This window comes from Oryzias latipes, chromosome 12 (genome assembly GCF_053564925.1).
Source record: "Oryzias latipes strain Hd-rR chromosome 12, Olatipes_Hd-rR_3.1".
Classification (NCBI taxonomy): domain Eukaryota; kingdom Metazoa; phylum Chordata; class Actinopteri; order Beloniformes; family Adrianichthyidae; genus Oryzias; species Oryzias latipes.
In genome coordinates, this window is record NC_136248.1 from 3,195,331 (window position 1) to 3,218,297 (window position 22,967).

The following is a 22,967-nucleotide window of genomic DNA, read 5'->3' on the forward strand; positions in this document are numbered from 1 at the left end:
ATGCGTCAGGCAGAAATTCACTGCTCCAGCTATTACTACTACAGTGATAGTACCCTTCCTCAGTGTAATCGTGAAGAAAACACAGGGCAGTGCGGGGGTAAGAGGTGATAATTACAGCATATATGGTGGGCAACTCTGTTCTCACCCCCCCATTATCGCCTCTCTCTAATGACACCAGCTGGAGAGACAAAGGAAAGCATCCAAGTGGCCTTAATACAAGTCACACTGACCCACACTCACATTTATTCACACTGAAACACGACCAATCAAATCTGATCTGCAGCTGAGCTGAGCTGACCCATTAAAAGAGCATGGGTATTTAAATACTAAAGATGGTCCAAAATAACACAATTTTATTGCATTTTGTACATCAAAACATGACTGTGACAAAATAAAAAGTGGCTTCTTGTATTGCCATGTTTATTGGTTTTTAAAAACACAGTTTTTTCATTGCACTCTGTCAGGAACACTAAATTCTTATAATATTACTTCATCTTTTCATCATTTAAACGTAACAATTCAATCATTAAAAAAAACATTTGTTTTTAATGGTGTTACATGTATTTCACCATTTTTGTTTTGTAGGCTGTTAATTTTCTAACCCTGGTGCTATCTTGTGGGGTCCAGATAACGTGCCTCCAAGGCATGTTAACGTTGGGAGTGGGGTCATCTGGACCCCTCCCCCTTTCATTCTTTGTAAGGCTACGTTCACACTGCAGGCTGAAACGACCCAATTCCGATTTTTGCCCCTATGCGACCTGTATCTGATCTTTTCATGACAGTCTGAACGACACAGATCCGATCTCTTCAAATGTGACCCGAGGCCACTTGGGTTTGCTGGCCTGAATCCGATACGTATCGGATATTTTCAAATGCGACCTCCGTCTGACCGGCCAGGCGACTTGATTCCGAACCGTACGTCATCGATACGCAACAAACGTCATAATTCTGCGTTGAAGTATGCGGGAACGAGAACATAAACATCAACCATGGCGGACGATGCTGCTGAGACCAGTCAGTGGAAGAGAAGCCAGGTCACCGATTGGACTAATATTTGGGGTGACAGCTCTATTCAGGCCAAACTCCAGGGCTCTTATCGAAACCGGCGGTTTTTGAAAATATCTCCAGCTAAATGGCCGAGCGTGGTGTTGAACCTTTCCCGCGATTCCTTTATTTTTCTTTCTCCCCTTTCCGACCGTGGTCAGAAGCGCGGGGGACCCAAGGCGGATCCTCCTCCTCCTCCTCCTCCTCCTCCTCCTCCCTGTTCTGACCCTTAGATTCTCCAGAACGAGTTAATAAAGAATCATTAGCATTTATTCTGGGGGAAACCTTCTTCTATTACCGTTCTCCTTCCTCCGTAGCACACGACATGAATGCGCGCCCACGCTGCCCCCCCATTCTCCACTGCTGCACGCGCTCTTCTCCTCCCTCTTACACACACACGCGCACGGCCCCAGCACACACACATCCCCATTCCACTACAGTGGGTACAGACGATCCCGACTCCATTGCCATCTTAAAATAAGAAGATTGTAATTGTGCTGGCTCCTTCGTGAAAATAAATGTCATAATGCAAAAAGAGCTCCACTGTTGACAGCACTGTTGTTGGCAACAAATAACAAATAACCGCAAATAACGTGTGACGTCGTTCACCGTTGAGTACTCTTCTGCGCATGCGGGTCAGTTTTGGGTCGTTTCACGGTCACAATGGAGATCACAAAAGTTCGGATTTACTTGGAAATGTGAACGGTCTTGCAAAAAAATCGGATTCTTTCAAAAAATCCGAATCGAGCATTAAGCCCTGCAGTGTGAATGTAGCCTAAGTGTGGCAGAACAGCAGGCAGCATCATTTGTCTGCAGCTGCATGTGACTTGTTGCAGAGCAGTGGGGTTCAATTCTGCACTGACGGACTTGAATGGGGGGGTTTTGTTGAGTGTTTAAAAAAACATCAACTGTGGAGATGGTTTCATGTACTTTGACAAGTTTCATTGTGGTTTTAAACAATGAGCAGAACGCATTCCCCATGTTTCAGTGAAACCTTCTTGACCAAGTTAAAGGAAGTCAACATGAGTTTGAGAAGTGAAGCAGGTTTGTTCAAACAGGAAGAAGTCACAAAACTCCTGTTTTAGTGTCTCTCAGCTAGGATTTGTGTGTTTTCCACATGCGTCTAACTTCCAGTTTTAAAATAATACATCATCTCCACAGAACACTACACAGCAGTAGGATGCACTCAAATAGACAAGTATAACTACTCCTACACTATTCAGAGTACTAGTGGGATTACTGACAGAGTGGTTGTTATTTACCAACATTGCAGTTCTGCTTGATAATTAGGTTTGTAAGTCTTTAAACTTTAAACTAAACCATTTAGGTTTTAAAAGATCAACCAAAGCTGGAAGTGCTCCACTGTTTATGTCTGAAGAAAAACAAGTGGAAATGTTTAATAAAGACTTTGTTACTCTGATTTCTGAGGCTTTTAGGAGAAATCAATGTAGAACTCTTGATAACTTGAAATTAGCTTTTTATTCCAGATGTTTTGATCGATTGAATGTAGGCGCCCACACTAGTTTGGAAATTTAAAAGTGCATTATATGTCAGAATGGCCTCCCGTCTCAGAGTTTAGCACCAACAACCTTCATCTCATGCCAGCAGGATTGAAGGGAAACAGCAGATTACTGCAGAGGTGGAACTCCTGGTTAGGTTAACTGTTCTCATCAGGATCTTTCCTCCAGAACTTTGAGTCCTGGAGATCAGCCGTTGAGCTTCAAGGGTCATACATGGGGTTGGTGAAATTATCCGCAGTTTCATGCGTGTCCAGCAGGCGGCCATACGATGCTCTGCTGGATTGAAGAGCAAAAACAACAAATGTTAAGCAAAGAGTCAAAGCGTTCAATTAAAATTGTGCACTAAAATCAGACCAAAGTCGAAACAAACAGGAAAAACAACTAAAAACCTGAGCAGTAAAATAACAAACTGACCTGTTTTTATTAACATACATTTATTAACAAAGGCGCCGACATCTGCAGCTTAATTTTTAGTGATGCTAAAGCAATAACTGTCTATTATGGTGATGTTGTTTTAAAGTACATTTTGTGATGCTAACACAAGGACTTTAACTGCTCTGTCTTTCATCAATAGCAATTCACAAAATCAATTTTTAAACTGTTGATATTATTACTACTCAAAGTTTTTATTATTAATTTTTAACTGGAGCCTTGGAAAGTGCAAATCAGGACTTAACGAGCTGCCAGTATTTTTTACATCACAAATACGATCTTTTTCAAACTGAATTTTCTCGTCTACTCGTGATTCAAAACGATTTGCATAAAGAATCTCTCAATTTTCTTCTTCTGTATACTCCATCATCAGAAAAATGTCACAAGAACATGTTATAAACAGCAAAAACACACTTTGTATGAACTATAGCGGAGAAAATTCAGATCTCTTTTTTGTTTTCACTCTACTGACCTCCTCTTGTAGTAATACAGCCCTCCCAAGATTATGACAGCCAGGAGGATAACTGTAATAATGATGACTGTGACGGAACCTGCAGAGAAAACAAATGACAATCAGAAAACACCATCTGTCCAAAAGGCATTTCTTGGAGGGGTTTTACAAACCAAATTCCAGGAAGGTTTGGTTTTAATTTTACTTTAAAAGACCTATGAGCTCTCACGGTAAACTGGTGACAGAACATTAATAATATAAAATGCAGTTATGTTTGAACTGAGGGGTTTACACACAAAATGAGCTTGTTTTACCTGTTTAGGGGTAGAAGTTACAAAATAGTTGAGACAGGTGCGACAAATGACGGAAAATTCAAGCAAAAAAAAAGTGCCGTTGGCAAACCTGTAACAACCAAAAAAGTTACGACACTGAATATTTGTAGCACTATTAGATTTAAAAAAGATGCTTCTGTTGAAGTCAAGGCAGGAAAAGATTTATCTGTAAAACCAAAATCTTGCGAAAACAATTTAAAAATTACGTTTTTCAAAATCAAACTGCAACAACTTTAGACATTTTAGCTGTGATTCCATTCCAAATATGCACAAAACTTGATCGAAATTCTATAAATGTTAAAAAAAAACAATGACACTGTTTCCATTAAATCATAACTAAGTGAATAAACACAAACCAACTGAAGCGATAAGTCATTCAGAAACTCTGTGTCGTATGTGAGCAAAACTTTGATTGACAGCAGATACTTTCACATATCTGCCACGCCACTACAGAGGAGCTGTGGATCCAACAATTCCACGTGACACGTTCAAGATTTAGAGAAACTGGAGAAACAACGCTGTGCATCAGGGACAAGGCTACAGACCTTGGTTGGACACCTGTGGACATAACTGCATAAATCACCTTGGAAATCCATTTCAAAAGCACTGTTTGTACCCTCCATATTGTCTGCAGGTGCTGCCTAACATTTTGTCGTAAGGTCATATTTTATTATGTATAATAAAAATGTAATGAAATGGGCGGCACCCAGACGGGGCAAAAGGTCATATTGTTTTATTACAGCTCAAAGCTCTGCTCCATAGGGTGTGTTGTTCTGTGGCTCAACCTTCCAAAGCTCTCGCTTTACTTTCTCAGTCTGAATGGCTATTTTCAAGACTGTTCAGGTGGAAAAACCCCAGTTGTCCCACTTGAAGCTTAAGTTTCCCCATACAGTCTGACACCTATAGAGTTAAGAAAAATAGAGCCCTTCCTCTATTTGTCCAATCAGAGGATCCAGAGTGACCACCAAAACAGGACCAACTTTCTAAAAACCCGTTGTCATGAGAAAACACGTTGAAGTTCTCAGTTCAACACTAGAGGCTCCTGAAATTCAGTCTTGCCCACTGTCTGGAGAAGCAGTGGGCAGGAACCCGATGTACTGAGAATGTGTTTAGGACAGACTGAGTCTGTAGGTGATGGAAACGGTCTTTAAGCTAGAAAAACAATGTGTGTAAAAGTAATCATGCGAATACTTGCAGCAGCTCCACCAGCTTGTAGCATCTCTCAATGGGGAAACAATGACGCTGACAATATGTTAGAAGAAGTCTATGTGTTGTTAAGAAGAATAAAAACCTAATTTTGACCTTGTTTTATTACAGGGAAGAGCACTGCAGAATATGAGAAGCTGCAAACCAGCAAAGTACTGAGAGAAAACTGCCGGACAGTAACGGTTAGTTCCTCTGTTTCAAATGACAGACATTTGCATATTTTTATATTGTCAGTGTATTGACCTGTCTACCGCAAAGATTATGTCTTGGAGTTTAACTGCAAACCCCCTCAATCCAGGATAAATCAGGATGATTTCGTTTTTTTTACAGGTGCCCCAACTTTTAACTTCCCTTTTTTTTCAGACTCTTTTTACGGATGGATGGAACTTGACATCTGTGATGTCCTTTTTTGATGTTATATTATATAGATTATTTCTGAATTTCGTTTGCTGCCACAGATAAATGAAATTTCCCCATTGTGGGATTAATAAAGTCATCTATCTATCTATCTATCTATCTCTCTCTCTCTCTCTCTCTCTATCTCTCTATCTCTCTCTCTCTCTCTATCTCTATCTCTCTCTCTATCTCTCTAAACTGAACCTGGGAACTCTGAGCCCCTTTTGTTTGTGTTTAAACTTGAAACAAGCAGAGGTCGTGTTTCTCATTCTTTTTTTCTTTAAGAAAACATCTTACATTATTTGTATAAAGTTATGTTGAAGTTTGTGCTGCTTGAAATTTTGATACCAATATTTGTACCTAAACTAAAAACCAAATAATGGCCGTGAATACCGGTTATCAACCGCCTTGACTGCTAATAGCTGGTACTGGAGTCCACACAACACACACTGAAAATATTATCAATGTTGCAATATTGTGGAAACGTTGTTTTATTTTTTTCATTTGCATGGCTTTATTTTCCACCTTTAACTGTACAAGTTTTAATTTTGTTTAATGGAAACATACATTTTTCACAATTAATGTTTCCAGCATAACATTTCACTTGAAAGTTGTAATAGGCTCAGAATCAATCCTACTGCATTAGAACAAGTTTTGAGTCCTTAATTTTGATTTGATGCTTTGAAAACAGTGTTATCTCACTTGGATCGTGGCAGCCACTCTCCAGAGAATCACATGATCATGTGACCAGCACTCTTTTATTTATATTTAAATGCTATGGTGACAGACATTTTAGGACTCAGTAATGTTTTTGATTGTGGACGATACAGAAGGTCAGTGTCTTCATGGTTGTAGAAAAGGGAAAAATGTAGTTACTGTGTTTCTCTGAAAATACTTTTTGAATGCCTGCTTGATGTGTTGTAAATGTTGCTTAAAAATGCTTTTATTAAAGAAAAATTGAAAACAAAATTCAAAATTGACCACAGAGGTTAGGCTGTAGACCAGTGGGTCATGTTACTGTTGCTGACCTTTTTTCTGGCTTAATATTACACCAAGATAATATAATGTTTAATCTAGCCACAGGGGTTGCAAGCTAGTAACTTCTGTGCCGGTCCCAAGCCCGGATAAATAGAGAGGGTTGCGTCAGGAAGGGCATCCGGCGTAAAAATTGCCAAAATAACCATGCGAATCATCCACAACACTTTAGACATACCGGATCGGTCGAGGCCCGGGTTAACAACGACCGCCACCGATGCTGTTAACCTACAGGGTGTCGGTGGAAATTTGACTACTGTTGGTGGAAGAAAGAGGGGAGGCAGAAGGGTCCGTTGCCAGAGAGAGAAGGAAAAAGGCAGGAACATAGGTTTGAGAATAGGGACTCTTAACGTTGGTACAATGACAGGGAAAGGCAGAGAGCTGGCAGACATGATGGAGAGAAGGAAGGTAGATGTACTGTGTGTGCAGGAGACAAGGTGGAAGGGCAGCAAGGCACGTAGTATTGGAGGAGGATACAAACTTTTCTATCATGGTGTTGATAGGAAGAGAAACGGGGTAGGAGTGATTCTGAAGGGGGAGTTTGTAAACAGTGTTCTAGAGGTGAAAAGAGTCTCAGACAGGATGATGAGCCTAAAGTTAGAAATTGAAGGGGTGATGGTGAATGTAGTCAGTGGGTATGCGCCACAGGTTGGCTGTGAGTTAGAAGTGAAGGAGAGATTCTGGAGTGAGTTGGATGAGGTCATAGAGAGTTTTCCCAGAGGAGAGAGAGTTGTTATTGGAGCAGACTTTAATGGGCATGTTGGTGAGGGCAACAGAGGTGATGAGGAGGTGATGGGCAGGTTTGGTGTGAAGGAAAGGAATCTGGAGGGACAGATGGTGGTGGACTTTGCGAAGAGGATGGAAATGGCTGTAGTCAACACTTACTTCCAGAAGAGAGAGGAACATAGAGTGACATACAGAAGTGGAGGTAGGAGTACTCAGGTGGACTACATCCTATGTAGACGAGGTCATTTGAGAGAGGTTAATGACTGCAAAGTGGTGGTAGGAGAGAGTGTAGCCAGACAGCACCGCATGGTGGTGTGTAAGATGACTCTGGAGGTCAGGAAGAAGAAGAGAGGGAAAACAGAAAAGAAGACCAAGTGGTGGAAGCTACAGAATGAAGAAACTTGTGAGGAATTTAGGCAGAAGTTGAGGCAGGTCCTGGGTGGTCAGGATGAGCTTCCAGAGGACTGGGAAACTACAGCAGAGATTATCAGGGAAACAGGTAGGAAGGTGCTAGGTGTGTCATCTGGAAAGAGGAAAGACGGTAAAGAGACTTGGTGGTGGAATGAGGAAGTACAGGAATGCGTCCAGAGGAAGAGGTTGGCTAAAAGGAAGTGGGATGTAGAAAGGACTGAGGAAGGTAGACAGGAGTACAAGGAAGCGCAGCGTAAAGTGAAGAGAGAGGTGGCAAAGGCCAAACAGAAAGCTTACGATGAGCTATATGACAGGCTAGACACAAAGGAAGGAGAGAAGGACTTGTACAGGCTAGCCAGACAGAGAGACAGAGATGGGAAGGACGTGCAACAGATAAGGGTGATTAAGGACAGAGATGGAAAGGTGCTAACAACCCAGGAGAGTGTACAGAAAAGATGGAAGGAGTATTTTGAGGAGCTGATGAACGAGGAAAATGACAGGGAAAGAAGGGAGGAAGATGTGGTTGTTGTGGAGCAGGAAGTAGCAGAGATTGGAAAGGATGAGGTTAGGAAGGCTCTGAAAAGGATGAAGAGCGGAAAGGCCGTTGGTCCTGATGACGTACCTGTGGAGGTATGGAAGTGCCTAGGAGAGACAGCAGTGGAATTTCTAACAAGGTTGTTCAATAGGATTTTAGAGAGTGAGAAGATGCCTGAGGAATGGAGGAGAAGCGTTCTGGTCCCGATCTTTAAAAACAAGGGTGACACGCAGAACTGCAGCAACTATAGAGGAATAAAGTTGATGAGCCACACAATGAAGCTGTGGGAAAGAGTAGTGGAAGCCAGGCTTAGGAAGAAGGTGGAGATTTGTGAGCAGCAGTATGGTTTCATGCCCCGTAAGAGCACCACTGATGCCATTTTTGCTTTGAGAATGTTGATGGAAAAGTACAGAGAAGGTCAGAAGGAGCTGCATTGTGTGTTGGTAGATTTAGAGAAGGCGTATGACAGGGTGCCGAGGGAGGAGCTGTGGTACTGTATGAGGTCGTCTGGAGTGGCAGAGAAGTATGTCAGAGTAGTTCAGGACATGTATGAGAGAAGTATGACGGTGGTGAGATGTGCTGTAGGTCAGACAGAGGAGTTCAAGGTGGAGGTGGGACTACACCAAGGATCAGCTTTGAGTCCTTTTTTGTTTGCTATGCTGATGGACAGGCTGACAGACGAGGTAAGACAGGAATCTCCCTGGACAATGATGTTTGCGGATGACATTGTAATTTGCAGTGAGAGTAGAGAGCAGGTGGAGGAACAGCTAGAGAGGTGGAGGTTTGCTCTGGAAAGAAGAGGTATGAAGGTCAGTCGTAGTAAGACAGAATACATGTGTCTGAACGAGAGGGATCAAGGTAGAAGCGTTAGGTTACAGGGGACTGAGGTGAAGAAGGTGCAGGAGTTTAAGTACTTGGGGTCAACAGTTCAGTGTGATGGGGAGTGTGGAAAAGAGGTGAAGAGGCGAGTGCAGGCAGGTTGGAGCGGGTGGAGGAAAGTGTCAGGAGTGTTGTGTGACAGAAGAGTGCCAGCAAGACTCAAAGGAAAGGTGTACAAGACAGTGGTGAGACCAGCTCTGCTCTATTGGTTAGAGACGGTAGCAGTGAGACAGAGACAAGAGGCTGAGATGGAGGTAGCGGAGATGAAGATGTTGAGGTTCTCCTTAGGAGTGACCAGGTTAGACAGGATAAGGAACGAGTACATCAGAGGGACGGCTCATGTTGCCTGTGTTAGCTACAAAGTCAGAGAAGCCAGACTGAGATGGTTTGGACATGTTCAGAGGAGGGATAGTGGATATATTGGTAGAAGGATGTTGGAGATGGAGCTGCCTGGCCGGAGGGCAAGAGGACGGCCAAAGAGGAGATATATGGATGTCTTAACAGAGGACATGAAGTTGGCTAATGTTAGGGTAGAAGATGTCCATGACAGAGTGAGGTGGAAAAGGATGATTCGCTGTGGCGACCCCTGATGGGAAAAGCCGAAAGAGAAAGAAGAAGATAATATAATGTTTACCATGATTACTGTCTCCTGGCTCTGGATGGATAAAATATTGAATCAAGATTAGTAATGTTAGTGTGTTGAGGAAAAAATACTTTTGGTATACCGAATTTACAAGATTAAAATAATGAAAAGATGTCATGCAACCTGAGTGATAAGCAGCTGCTAATAAAAAAAAACATTTCTGTTTGTTTATGTTTCCATAAAACATCCATAAATCATATTAATTATCACTTTATACTCAGTTTAAATGACACATGTAACCTAAAAAACTGTTTTAAGCTCTTTGTTTCTGAAAAGAATCTCTGCGACTTCAGTCTGCTCACAGTTAGATCTAAAACCTGCTTTTGTTTCTTTGTGTACTTTGAACCGATGATAACTTTCTCCTCCAGCAGAACAAACTTAAATGACCTTTGAGTTCTGGTATTAACTGGCTACTTCCTTGAGAGAAACGTGTCAATGTTTGTCTGAGAAGTTAAAGCCTTAGGCACAGCTGCCCTTCCGGGTGAAAAATGGTAAACCTGTATGGTGTACACATGTGTCCCACACCAAATATCAAAGTCATAGAGTGAACCCATAGAGGGACATCATCCGGTTCAAACGTGGCAGCATCAGTATCGTGAAAAAAAGTCAGGTTGGTTGGAACCGGAAGAAAGTAATTTTCTAGGGATGACTCCCTCGCTCCACTTCTCATAAACAGTCAGTAGTCTTATCTGACTGTGCTGCAGGAGACATTAGACACAGATAGTGAGGCTTTGCCCCATTGTGTGTTTTTATCTGCTCACAGGACTTTACTCTCTGAGGTTTTGTGTTGTTAGAGCTTCATTGTCTCTATGAACAGAGACTACTGTTCATAGATTGCTACTTTACATTTTCTGGCTAGTTTAAATCAGTTTGATCATATTCATAATAAAATAATTACTGGAAACCTTTGTTTTTAGTTTCACTTCAAGTCAAACCGGCACAGAAACTACTTGAAGCTATAAAAGCTTTGAGTCATAACAGTCAGAGATGACGAGAAAGAAGGTCATTCACACGGAACAAAATAAGTTATTAAAGTGGTGGACAAAACTGTTGGTACCCCTCAGTTAAAGAAAGTCCACAACGCTCACTGAAATGACTTGAAACATTCAAAAGTAACAATTAATTCAAATTTATTGAAAATTAAATAATCAAAATCAGCCATTACTTTTGAGTTGTTGATTAAGAGAATTATTTTTTTTTTAACTTGTCCTGTCCAACAGCTGGGCAGGCAGATGAGAGCTGAGGGCCTCTTGTGTTGGACATATTTTACTTTAACAAGAGGGGTTATTAATCTTCAGACAAACCAAAGGTATGACTGAATAAACCCCTTTTGTAATTGAGGCCAAACTTTATTAATTTCAACCATGTTTGAAAATCTTTGGTGTTGGACCGGACGGAAAAGGAAAGGAGGGAAGAAGAGAGAGGGACGTTAGAGAGGGGGGGGGGTGATAGTGGGAGAGGGGGGATAAGACCATGAAGCAGCACAGAGCAGACAAGTTTACTGGTTGTCCATCACCACGGCAAGGCTCAAATGTGGTACAAAAAGGGCGGGGCCCGTCCACACACACGCCGAAATGTCACCTACACACCTGTTAGCTGCAAAAATGTCCACATGTCAACATGTATACAAAACAGATAGTGTTCACACGCGCATACTTATGCCTTTAAACCAATTAGTGTGAGATCTTTCATTCATTCAATCATGCAAACTATTAGTGCAATGGTGAGCTAACACCTGTGCTCAGGTGAGTGTTTATGTTCTTCTAAAATGGATGGTGGAATGTGAAAAGAAGGAGGAGGACGCCCAGCCACCCCCACACCCAGACCCCCGCCACAGCAGCAGCGGCAGCCGGAATTCCCCCAACGCCACACGGCAGCAGGCAGGGGACAACTGCCCCCAGGGCGACCAAATCCGCCACCAAGGCCAGGACCAGCAGGACCGCCGCGAGGCCCCCAGAGCCAGAGAGCAGGGAAGCACGGGGGAAAGAGAGCGGCGCCCCAGCCCAACCAGGAGAACAGCCCCCCGCCGCACCGGAAGAGCCCAACGCAGGGCCCCACCCGAGAAGGGCACCCACAGTCCCAGACAAGCACCCCATCACCACCCAGGAGTTCCGGGCATCCCCCCGCCCCAACCCCAGGTACGAGTCAGGACCCCCAAGGGAGACCCGCTCCGCGCTCCAGGCAGCCACCCACCCGGCCCACGGTTGGTCCAGGGAGGAGCAAGGCAGGGGCCAGCCACCCCCACCCCGGAGGGGAGCACCCCAGGGAAAAAGGGGGGCCACAAAGGGTGTTGTAAACATGGCCCGACCAGACTCGGCCACTGTTGGAAGTTTGGCGGGGCCCAGCGCCCAGGGGCAAGGACCCGAACCCACCCCCAGGGACACGGACACCCCCGGCTCAGGTGTAATGTGAACCCCCCCCACCCCCCACCCCCCCCACCCCCCGATCGGAGAGAGCACCGCCGGGCCCAGGAGACCGGCACCCAGGGGACACGGCAGCCGCCGCCAAGGGACCCGTACCCCCTACCAGAGAAGGGGTAGGGGACAGATGGTCCTAGGTCCCACCTTCCTTGAAAAATGTGTGTGTGCGTGTATGTGTGTTTGTGGGGGTGTGTGTGTGCATGGGTGTGTGTTATGTGTTGGAGTGTATATTTTGAGGGGGAAGGGGTGTGTGTACTAAGGGGGGTGCAGTTAAAATTGGCGGGTAGGGCACTGAGGGGACATCTCCTGATTACTCACAGTGATGTGCCCTCACCCTAACAGATTAACAGAATTATTAAACAACAAACTAATGAAATAAGGCTGGACAAAAATGATGGTACCTCCATAAAAGACTGAGAACTAATTGCCCAGGGGTCATGATGAACTCAGGGATGTCCTTTAATTGACATCACAGCTGTTTTCCAACCCATAATCAGAAAGTCTGCCTATTTAAAGGGAGACAAATAGTCATTTTACTGTTTGGTGAAAAGGTGTGAACCACACTGAACATGGACAACAGAAAGCCAAGGAGAGAATTGTCCCAGGACATTAGAAACAAAATTATAGACAAACAACGTAAAGGTAAAGGCTATAAAACCATCTCTAAGCAGCTTGAAGTTCATTTTGGGAAAATGTCCTTTGGACAGAACTGGAGAACACTGTCCCTACTGTGAAACATGGAGGAGGCTCAGTTCTGTTTCGGGGCTGCTTCGCTACATCTGGCACAGGGTGTCTTGAAAATGTGCAAGGTCAAATGAAATCTCCAGATTATCAAGGCATTCTGGATAGAAATGTGCTGCCTAGTGTCAGAAAGCTTGGTATCAGTCGCAGGTCATGGGTCTTCCAACAGGACAATGATCCAAAACACACAGCCAAAAATAACCAAGAACGGCTAAGATAAAAGCGCTGGACTATTCTGAAGTGAATTCTATGAGCCCAGATCTGAATCCCATTAAACATCAGTGGAAGGAGCTTAAACATGCCATTTGGAGAAGAAACCCGTCAAACCTGAGACAATTGGAGCACTTTGCTCATGAGGAGTGGGCCAAAATACCTGTGGACAGGTGCAGAAGGCTCATTGACAAATACAGAAACCATTTCATTGCAGTGATTGCCTCAAAAGGTTGTGCAACAAAATATTAAGTTATGGGTACCATCATTTTTGTCCAGCCCTATTTCATTAGTTTGTTTTTTTAAATCATTCTGTTAATCAACAACTCAAAAGTAATGGCTGATTTTGATTATTTAATCTTCAATAAATTTTGATTTATTGTTACTTTTGAACGTTTCAAGTCATTTCAGTGAGCATTGTGGAGGGGTACCAACAATTTCGTCCACCACTGTCTGAGGAATAAGAAGCTCTGCAGCTTTTAGGACTGACATCTTTGTTTTAGGCTGGAAGAACAATGAAAATTAAAAGATTCATTAAATGCAAAGCCACACAGCCACTACGTACATTTTGCGTGTATTACATACATGAATATGCGTGGAAAAAGTGAGAAAAGTTGTGGTTCTCTATGTAAAATTTTCACAGATGTATTCTGAATGAATAACATTAAAATCAGAGTAGAAATGAATGCACACTGAGGAAGCCTGAACCGTTCCTCGAAGTGCATTCATTTCTGATCATGCACACTTCCAAGGCCATTCACCCGCTTTTACCATGGTCACCTACAAAAGAAATAAATATTCAACCAGTTTTTAGTTATTTTTTCTTGTTATTGTTTCGGTTTGGATTGCTTTTTTCACAAAAAACAAACTATTTGTAATGTGGTGCACCGAGCCGGCACTGACCTGGCCTGCAGCAGCAAAGGAAAGTGATGTCTATGCTGATGTTCCTGATGTGTTAAATAAAGCATCGGTTCAGGAAGAAGGTTTCCCTCTTACCGCTTACCGTTTTTTTCCAGATGATGAAGATAAAGTTTGTTTTAAAGAAGCCGGCGCGGTTAAACAGAACATTTAAGCTACGTGACCGGAACTACTTTTTTGGGCCTGCATTATAACTTTTTGATCTACACCAAACAGCCAATCGGAATCAAGTATTCACCCGGACCATGGTATAAGTACAAATAAACCACACAAAGAACACATAAACCAAAGTAAAAGCCAAATCTGGCCCAACATTTGCGTCAATCAAGTCATACGTCACATGTGCGATGAATAGACAATATAAAAATTATACATTGGAGCTACATGCATGAAAAGTCTGTTATAGACATACGTAGAACAGTCGTGGAAAGCCACAAATTTGCATATGCATTTCACAAGTCATGCTCAATTGTGTAAGACTTATGTAATAAATGTGCAATAACTACATAAAATACGCGTAAATTGTGTACTTCTCAACTGACCAAAAATGTTAAACAGCTCAAAGCCAAATTTACATAAAGACCTGTTGGCCGAAACCCTTGACAGACATATGCATGAATGATGAACTCAACCCTTATGCATTAATGTAATTATATCAGGCATGTGGTATGAAAGACAGAAATGTGTTTGAAACACAAAAGTATTCTGCATATGTCTGCATATTTTTCAGTCATTCCCTGTAAAGCTGCTTTGTACGTCACGTTTTAGCAGACTCAAAGTAACAAGGAAGCAATCTGAACTGGTTCATCAAAAAAGCTAAAAGTCTGAAATCGAGGTCAGATCTAATTAACTCCAATCTGATTATCTGGTTTAAAACTTCAACCTTTACTTTTACACCAACAAGGGGTATTCCTTTAATCTACAATAACCATCAAGAAAAATTAAGAAAAACCAAAACAAAGCATCATGTCTATAGTCTCTAATTTGAAACATAAAAACAGTAGGAACCCTTTTCTGAGCAATCCAATAAATATTGACCACAAACTTCTTATTAATACCATAATATAGTGTGGCGACCTTGGAGTTAACCCCGCCTTTAGCTCCTAAGGCTCATGGGAAGTGGGGAATCTTGGCTGTAAAGTTCCTCACCATGAGTGAGGGGGTTGTGAGCAGAAGTGACCTCCATGCTTTGTCTTTGTTTAAATAAATGTGCGTTGATGCTAGAAAGGAGGTTATGCTTCTCTGCCTACTTCTTCCTCTCTGAGACTGTCCGGACTCGTGGGGTGTATGGGGGACAGACAGCTCTCCAATACAGCCAGTTAATTAGCGGCACAGCCCCCGTTTCCCCGCTACTGTGACGTACCAGCTTGGTCGTTACATTGGTGTCAGAAGTGGGATGATTTAGCCGGTGCTGCAACGACATGGAGCGAGAGATGACTGAGACAGAGCAACAAATTCGCATCCTGGAGGCAACTCGGGACAATCAAGGAGCAAGAGCGAAATCATCTCCCTGAAGGTACGAGTACCCGCCGTCATCTGCAGCCTTTCCCTGCGAGTCGGGTTTCCACGCCGTTGAACCGTCTAGAGTAGTTTATGATGACGATGCACATCCCAGTCAAACTTACGCACTGCAGTGGTTTGGCACCGTTGGAACCAGTCCTGGCTCAGGTCAACTTAAGCTTTGGGGGCTGGATTCCCAGGGCTAGGCCTGGCTTTGGAGGGCGCTACACTCCAGGTACTGCTGGACCTCTCTTCTGCGAAGCGGCGAGACCTGTCTGCATGGACAGCAGCAGCATTGGAATGACGTTTTGGAGAGCAATTTTTGACAGAACGGAACCGATAGCAGCTGGAGTCTCGTCGCGATACAGAAGACAAACGCCTGGGACCTTCGCCGCTGATGTGCAGCTCTTCTCTTCGGTTACCCAACCTTTCCACCTGCAGCAGTGAAGGAACTGAGCCTCCATGCCTTTATAAGAGGACTTGCTCTGGAACATCTGCACCAGCATGCATGGCTGGTGAGGCCATCTACCCTGGGGGCAACCCTGCAGGAAGCTGAGACTGCAGAGGAATTACTTCAGTAGCAGTTAACTGGATAGCGTTTGCTCCCCCAAGGTGACATACACCCAGATGGTTATGTTGCCCCACTGCGGGGACAGTGCTTGATTCTGCTGGCTCGGCACCTACTGGCACGGAACTGTGTCAGTAACAGGTAGGCAACCCAGCCAGCACAGAGGAAGACTGTTACGCCGATGGTTAGAACCCAGAATTGTGAGCATGCGTTTTCAACTATGTGAGGGTTGTGGGGACCCTTAACCCTCTTAGGTTTGGGCGCTGCGGCGACCTGGGAGTTAACCCCGCCTTTAGCTCTTAAGGCTCATGGGTAGTGGGGAATCTTGGGTGTAAAGTTCCTCACCATGAGTGAGGGGGTTGTGAGCAGAAGTGACCTCCATGCTGTTTGTCTGTTTGTGTGATGTTCAAATAGATGGGCGTTTATGCCGGAAAGGAGATTTAGCGCCTTTGCCTACTTCTTCCTCTCTGAGACTGTCCAGACTCGTGCGGTGAATGGGGCACGGACAGCTCTCCAATACAGCCAGTTAATTAGCAGTTCGGCTCTCGTTTCCCCGCTACAGTAACGTACCAGCTGAGTCGTTACAATATGTTGACATTCCTTATTCCACAGTTGACCGCCCCATGCAATCAACCCTCTCTGTACCCCATTCATTTATGATAGAAAACACCTTACATAAATTACATAAATTACATAAATACATACATAATTACATACATAAATTACAGCTCTGGGGTCGTTTATATAAATCGTTCGTTCTAAGTAAACAGTTGGACCTTTGTTTTTTGAAATATATATTTGATGTGGAAGGAAGCTAAAATGAACAAAACGGTTTAAACAGGTTTGTCTAGAATCAATGGTACGGCCACAGTAAAAATTGTGTAGTTTAAGAAAATATAGAATGTATATTAAGAGGAATGTAAAAGGGATGAAAAGATATTTGCAGAGGTCACCTATGCTGACACACACATTAAACAGATCAATATTGGCAGCTATGACTAGAGTTATTTACTTTAGCTGTGATCAATTCCTGTCCAGAAGAAAGTTTAGTTGCAAAGCCAAACTACAAAAGTCTTAACCATCAAGACATCACTGCATCGCTGGGATTAAATAAATTCTTCTGCAAAGCAGGAAAGTAAAATTGCAGAGATTAACTGATATCAGACTGCAAGAAATAATTCAAGCGGGTAAAGCATTGAAGAGAAGAAGACTACAAACACTCTTTACTAAATTTAATTAGCAGATCCCTTCCTCACTCCAAAACATTTCAAAAATTGAGCTAAAAGGTTTGGAGTTCCTTACCTGAGCTCAGACTTTCAGGCCTGGGTTCCCCCTGTGTCACTGTGGTGGAGTCAGACGTGGTTTTGGTGGCACTGGTGGAGCCGCTTGTTTTTAGAGAGGTGTCAGTATTGGGGACTGTGCTGAATATGGTGCTGCTGATGGTGCTGGGGACTGTACTGGTCATGGTGCCGGTGGTGGGTTCTGTACTGGTCATGGTGCTGCTGATGGTGCCGGTGCTGGGGACTGTATTGTTCATGGTGCCAGTGCTGGGTTCTGTACTGGTCATGGTGCCGGTGCTGAAGATTGCACTAGTCATGGTGCCGGTGCTGGGGATCGCACTGGTCCTGGTGCCGGTGCTGAGGATTGCACTAGTCATGGTGCCGGTGCTGGGGATTGCACTAGTCACGGTGCCGGTGCTGGGTTCTGTACTGGTCATGGTGCCGGTGCTGGGGACTGTACTGGACATGGTGTGGGTGGTGATGGGGGTAGTTGGATGGACGGTTTGAGCTGTTCCAGTCTGAGTTCCAGTCACTTCTGTGAGTAAAGTTGTGGTTTGTGGTGATGACGAAGCATAGCGAGTTATAGCTTTTGTGGTGTTAGGATCAGGGCTGGTTAGAGATTGTGATGTTCCCATGGAGGTCATTGTTGAGTCTTTTACTGGAGTTGACTTTCCCGTTGGTGTTGGTGGAGCTGATTCTACTTTGCATGATATTGAGTCCAGCAGCAGACCTGAAACAAAAACATCCTTTTTATTGGATAATCCCAGCAATTACAAAACAGACTTTCAGAGGAAATCAGCTAGCAAAGGTTTTCTTCGAAATTAGGGGTTAGGGTTTTATATTAGGGTTAGGTTCTTTGTCTGTGGTTTGGCTCTACCGAGTCAGCTTTTTTTCTAGTCAGACATGTGACTTTTAATAAAAGACATAACGCCTTAATAGGAAACGCTGTGAGATACATTGACTTTCTTAAGTTCATCACATGATTAGCATTTTCACCTCACAGTGAGAAGGCCCTGGTTCAAATCTCAGCAAAGATATGTCCCTGTGGAGTTTGCATCTTGCATGTTCTCCTCCTTTGGTTTCCTCCCACAGTCCAAAAAACATGCTTTTAAGATTAATTGGTGATGCTGAATTGCCCCGTGATGTGTGAGCGTGAGACCCCACAACAGATTGGAGGCCTGTTCGGGATGCACCCCCCCTTACCCACCAGTAACTGGGTTGGCTTCAGCAACCCCTGTGAGTCTGAAAGGGATTCAGCAGATTCTGAAGATGTATGTATGTATGTATGTATGTATGTATGTATGTATGTATGTATGTATGTATGTATGGATGGATGGATGGATGGGTGGATGGGTGGGTGGGTAGGTGGATGGAAAGATGGATGGATGGTTGGATGTAAGGATGGGTGGGTGGGCAGGTGGATGGAAGGATGGATGGATGGTTGGATGTAAGGATGGATGGATGGATGGATGGATGGATGGATGGATGGATGGATGGGTGGGTGGGTAGGTGGATGGAAAGATGGATGGATGGTTGGATGTAAGGATGGGTGGGTGGGCAGGTGGGTGGGTAGGTGGATGGATGGATGGATGGATGGATGGTTAGGTGGATGGATGGATGGATGAATGGATGGGTGGGTGGGTAGGTGGATGGAAGGATGGATGGATGGTTGGATGTAAGGATGGATGGATGGATGGATGGATGGATGGATGGATGGATGGGTGGGTGGGTAGGTGGATGGAAAGATGGATGGATGGTTGGATGTAAGGATGGGTGGGTGGGCAGGTGGGTGGGTAGGTGGATGGATGGATGGATGGATGGATGGTTAGGTGGATGGATGGATGGATGAATGGATGGGTGGGTGGGTAGGTGGATGGAAGGATGGATGGATGGTTGGATGTAAGGATGGATGGATGGATGGATGGATGGATGGATGGATGGATGGATGGGTGGGTGGGTAGGTGGATGGAAAGATGGATGGATGGTTGGATGTAAGGATGGGTGGGTGGGCAGGTGGGTGGGTAGGTGGATGGATGGATGGATGGATGGATGGATGGTTAGGTGGATGGATGGATGGATGGATGGATGGGTGGGTGGGTAGGTGGATGGATGGATGGATGGATGGATGGATGGATGGATGGATGGATGGATGGATGGATGGATGGATGGATGGATGGATGGATGAATGGATGGATGGATGGGTGGATGGATAGATGGACCACTATTATCAAAACAGGAAGGGAAACCAACTCCGGGTGCTAAAGGGGGAAACTAAAGAAGCAAAGCTGGGGAGATCTTTTTGCATCCTGTTCTTTCAGCCACGAGAGAGCAGTTTATAAGTTGTGTCAGAGCAAAGCAAAAAACTGATCATAATGCTCAGGGTGAGCTTCATTTCACATCACAGCACTTCGACTGTCAAAGTCGAAAAATAGTAAAACTTAAATCTCTTCCGAACAAACTACATGAAACAGTGAAAGCTGATTCGCTTTGCGATCCTCGAGGGAGGGGCTAAAAGGTGAACAACAACTAGTCTCATACAAAAAACATCTATTAAGCCTTAATCAATAGAAATATTTCTGATGAAAGGATTATCTATGGGTTTTTTTTCTTTACTTTTACAATCAAATAGTTTCTTTTTGTTTATTTTAACAAATTGTTTTCTCAGTCATTTGGAAATGGCGCCAAATGCTGCCGAGTGCTTTAAACTGGACTTAACAGACACATCCCGTTAATTCTTCCTTACACTGGCTAAGATTCTGGTTTGGACAGTTGAAGCATTTACTGGAGAAGTCCCCGAATGACACCCCCCTTCTGTTTGTAGACCCTTTTGTGCAACGGATTTTTGCTGATGGGGCTCTTTTTTTTTAATTCGTCTCTCAGCTGTATTTTGGTTTAAGATAAACTCCAAAATCATTTATTGACATCTAACAATAGATTTGTACTGTTTTACTAACACTGCTGCACAACCTGCTGCTGACCCCCCCCCCCCCCCCCTCCTCCAAATGAAGTACTTAAACTGCTGTCTTTGATGGACAGAAACTTTCTTTAACCATTTAATTCTGATTTTCTTCAGGTTCATAATCTGCTCGAACTGACAAAAGTGAAACCTGACGGAATCTTTAGCACAGAGGAGTAAAGTGTTTTCCTGTTTTGTTCATAGTGGTGATGAAACGACTTCCAGTCGCTTTCCAGGTGATACAGTCAAAGTATGAACTTCTTTCTGTCAGTTAACAGTCGGCTGTGAAGGAAGGAAGCAGAGTCTCGCCATCGAGGTTTCCGTGTACAGGAAGTCAGATAAGAGATCGATGTGTGAGGTTTCTGCCTCCTGCAGCTCTCTGATCACATATTGTTTGTTTGTTTGTGTTCGAACGATGGTTGAAATTAAAGAAAACATTTTTAAAGAACAAGAAGATCCAAAGATGCAAAAGGACTTATCTTCAAATGACTTCATCGCAGATCTCATGTGCATGCTCTGCTCCTCACAGCCGTAAAAAATCATACTCTGAGTTGTTTCCTCCTTAAGCATGGACTGAGACACCGCTTATGTCACGTTCTGTCAGTAAATCAAACCCTGGAGGAAGCTGTACGACACATTTCAGATAAAGCTGGAATAATGTCATTATCTTATGACCTAGTTTGAAATGAACATTCTGTGAACAAACTGAAGCTGAAGCTTCTGTAAAAACAGAGAATGATCTTTTCGGGGTTCTTAGAAAAGCGGCCATCAGTCAAACTGGTGCAGAAGAGCAGAATAGCTCTTCTTTACTCACATGTTATCAGGGTTTGCAGAAGCCTCATCTTCCCGCTGTTCAACTGGCTGTATTCACAAACACATGGAGCTGAAGAAACGCTGCACTTTGGACGCTGGAGGAGTGAGCGGCTGGAGGAGACTGATTACAGATTAGGGCGATGTGGGGGCGAGGCTTGATGATGGAAGCCTTAGAGAGTGTGAGGCTGTGTTGAACAATGAACAGAAACAGGAAGTTCGGTTACTTTATAACCCTTGTGCTATCTTAGATGACCCCACCCTTCCATTGACGTGTTCTCCCTACCATGACAAAGGTGGATAAAGGTGGAAAGATTTCATGTAATCCATGGACACCAGTGAAGATCACAAATCATTGAAGAAAAAAGGTTCAGAGCACTGTCTAGTGGGTCTAGATGACCCAACTCCCAACGTTAAAGTGCTTAGGATAGCACAAGGTTTTAAGGAAAGCAGATGGGAGCTTATAAATCTATTACCACACAAATAACCACGTGGGTGCTCGGTTGTGAATATTTCTGTTGGACTGCTTGATGCTTCTACTTTGATTGAAGTTATATTTAGGGTATATTTTTACATGAATTTAAACTGTCGTGTTTTGGTCCGCCAACAGAGGGCAACGTTACACAGGCCAGCGTGGAGAAGCTGTGAAAGAAAACCAAATTATGTCTTATGAGTCAGTGGCCAAGAGAGACTCTTTACAGAACTCAGAGCCACATGGTGGCGGGTTGGTTAGCAGTAAGAAAGTACTGGTTTAAATCCTGTCTGTGTGAAGTTTTTCCTGGTCATGCATGCACGTCCTCCCACAGTCCAAACGCCTGCTGTGAATTGTCCCTTCGGTGTGTGTAGTTATGTGTGTGTGACCCTAGAATAGACTACAGAACTGTCCAAGCTGCAACAATGGCAGCTGGGATGGAGCCCAGCGTCACCGTGACCCGGCACAGGACAAAGCAGAAACATAGGATGGATGGATGGATCTGTCCTCTGGACTCTCATCTGGACTTTGTTGCTTCATTGATTCTCAGCTATCACTGTATCTGCAAAAAACAGATCACAACTGCAGCTGTAATGCAACGTTAAGGCCAGTGAGTTTTGCTTATCTGTTAGACTGAAAGGCAGTAAATACAGTCTTATTCTGTCATTGAATGTTTCGGTCTCTTTAGCAAACATTTCAACAGTTTCAGCCCTTATTGGATTTTGCCAAAAAGAAAAGGAATAGAATGAAAAAAAAGGAAATTTTAAAATGTATGTTTTATTTCTTTCCTATTACAGGTGGTAGAATAGAATTTTTTCAATTATATTATATTATATTATATTATATTATATTATATTATGTTGTGTTGTGTTGTGTTGTGTTGTGTTGTGTTGTGTTGTGTTGTGTTGTGTTGTATTGTATTGTATTGTATTGTATGGTATTGTATTGTATTGTATTGTATTGTATTATATTATATTAAATTGTTTTAATAATATTATATGATATAAAAAGGACTAGAAAAAGCTAGTTTTGGTCAGTTCTATGATAATATTTCTGTTTCTTGACACATTTTTACTTAAGGACACTGTATCTTTAGCAGAAATGTTTGCCAAAGGAGCAGAACTGTGGTGGTCTGGCACTGTTCATGTGCAACAACCATCAGCCAGCAGAGGGCAGCATTTTTATTCACAAGACTGGATTTTTGAATCATTCAAATGGACAACAGGCTGATCAGTTTTTTCAAACTGTGATGAGTCAAGCAGAGAAAACTGAATTTTTTGAGGTAATTTAACATCACACATTTACTAAAATATCATTTTGTGAGTCTCCAGGATTAGCATTTTGAACACAATCTAACTGACATTTCAGATCCACTGATTCTATGAAAGTTTTTTTTTTTCAAGCTTAATATGTCTGAAATATGATGTCATTGATTTTTGTATCACACTTTCAGTCAGAGCTGCAGTGACTTCACAGGCTTTT

The 22,967-nt window shown here is 43.3% G+C and overlaps 1 protein-coding gene across 3 annotated transcripts; it reads right to left on the reverse strand.

Moving 5' to 3' along the window:
• Positions 1 to 336: 336 nt before the first annotated feature.
• On the reverse strand, positions 337 to 21,219 carry parm1 (prostate androgen-regulated mucin-like protein 1). Of its 3 annotated transcripts, none has more exons than XM_023960866.2 (4): positions 21,018 to 21,219; positions 17,270 to 17,977; positions 3,469 to 3,547; positions 337 to 2,837 (listed from the first exon to the last, which is right to left on the reverse strand). In XM_023960866.2, the coding sequence occupies exons 1-4, from the start codon at positions 21,043 to 21,045 to the stop codon at positions 2,765 to 2,767; spliced, it is 888 nt and encodes a 295-aa protein (XP_023816634.1). In that variant the 5' UTR covers positions 21,046 to 21,219; the 3' UTR covers positions 337 to 2,764. The 3 variants fall into 3 exon arrangements, with proteins under 3 accessions (XP_023816634.1, XP_023816633.1, XP_023816635.1); XM_023960865.2 differs by having other exon boundaries at positions 337 to 2,840; XM_023960867.2 differs by lacking the exon at positions 337 to 2,837 and adding an exon at positions 15,525 to 15,674 and having other exon boundaries at positions 21,018 to 21,215.
• Positions 21,220 to 22,967: the final 1,748 nt, after the last annotated feature.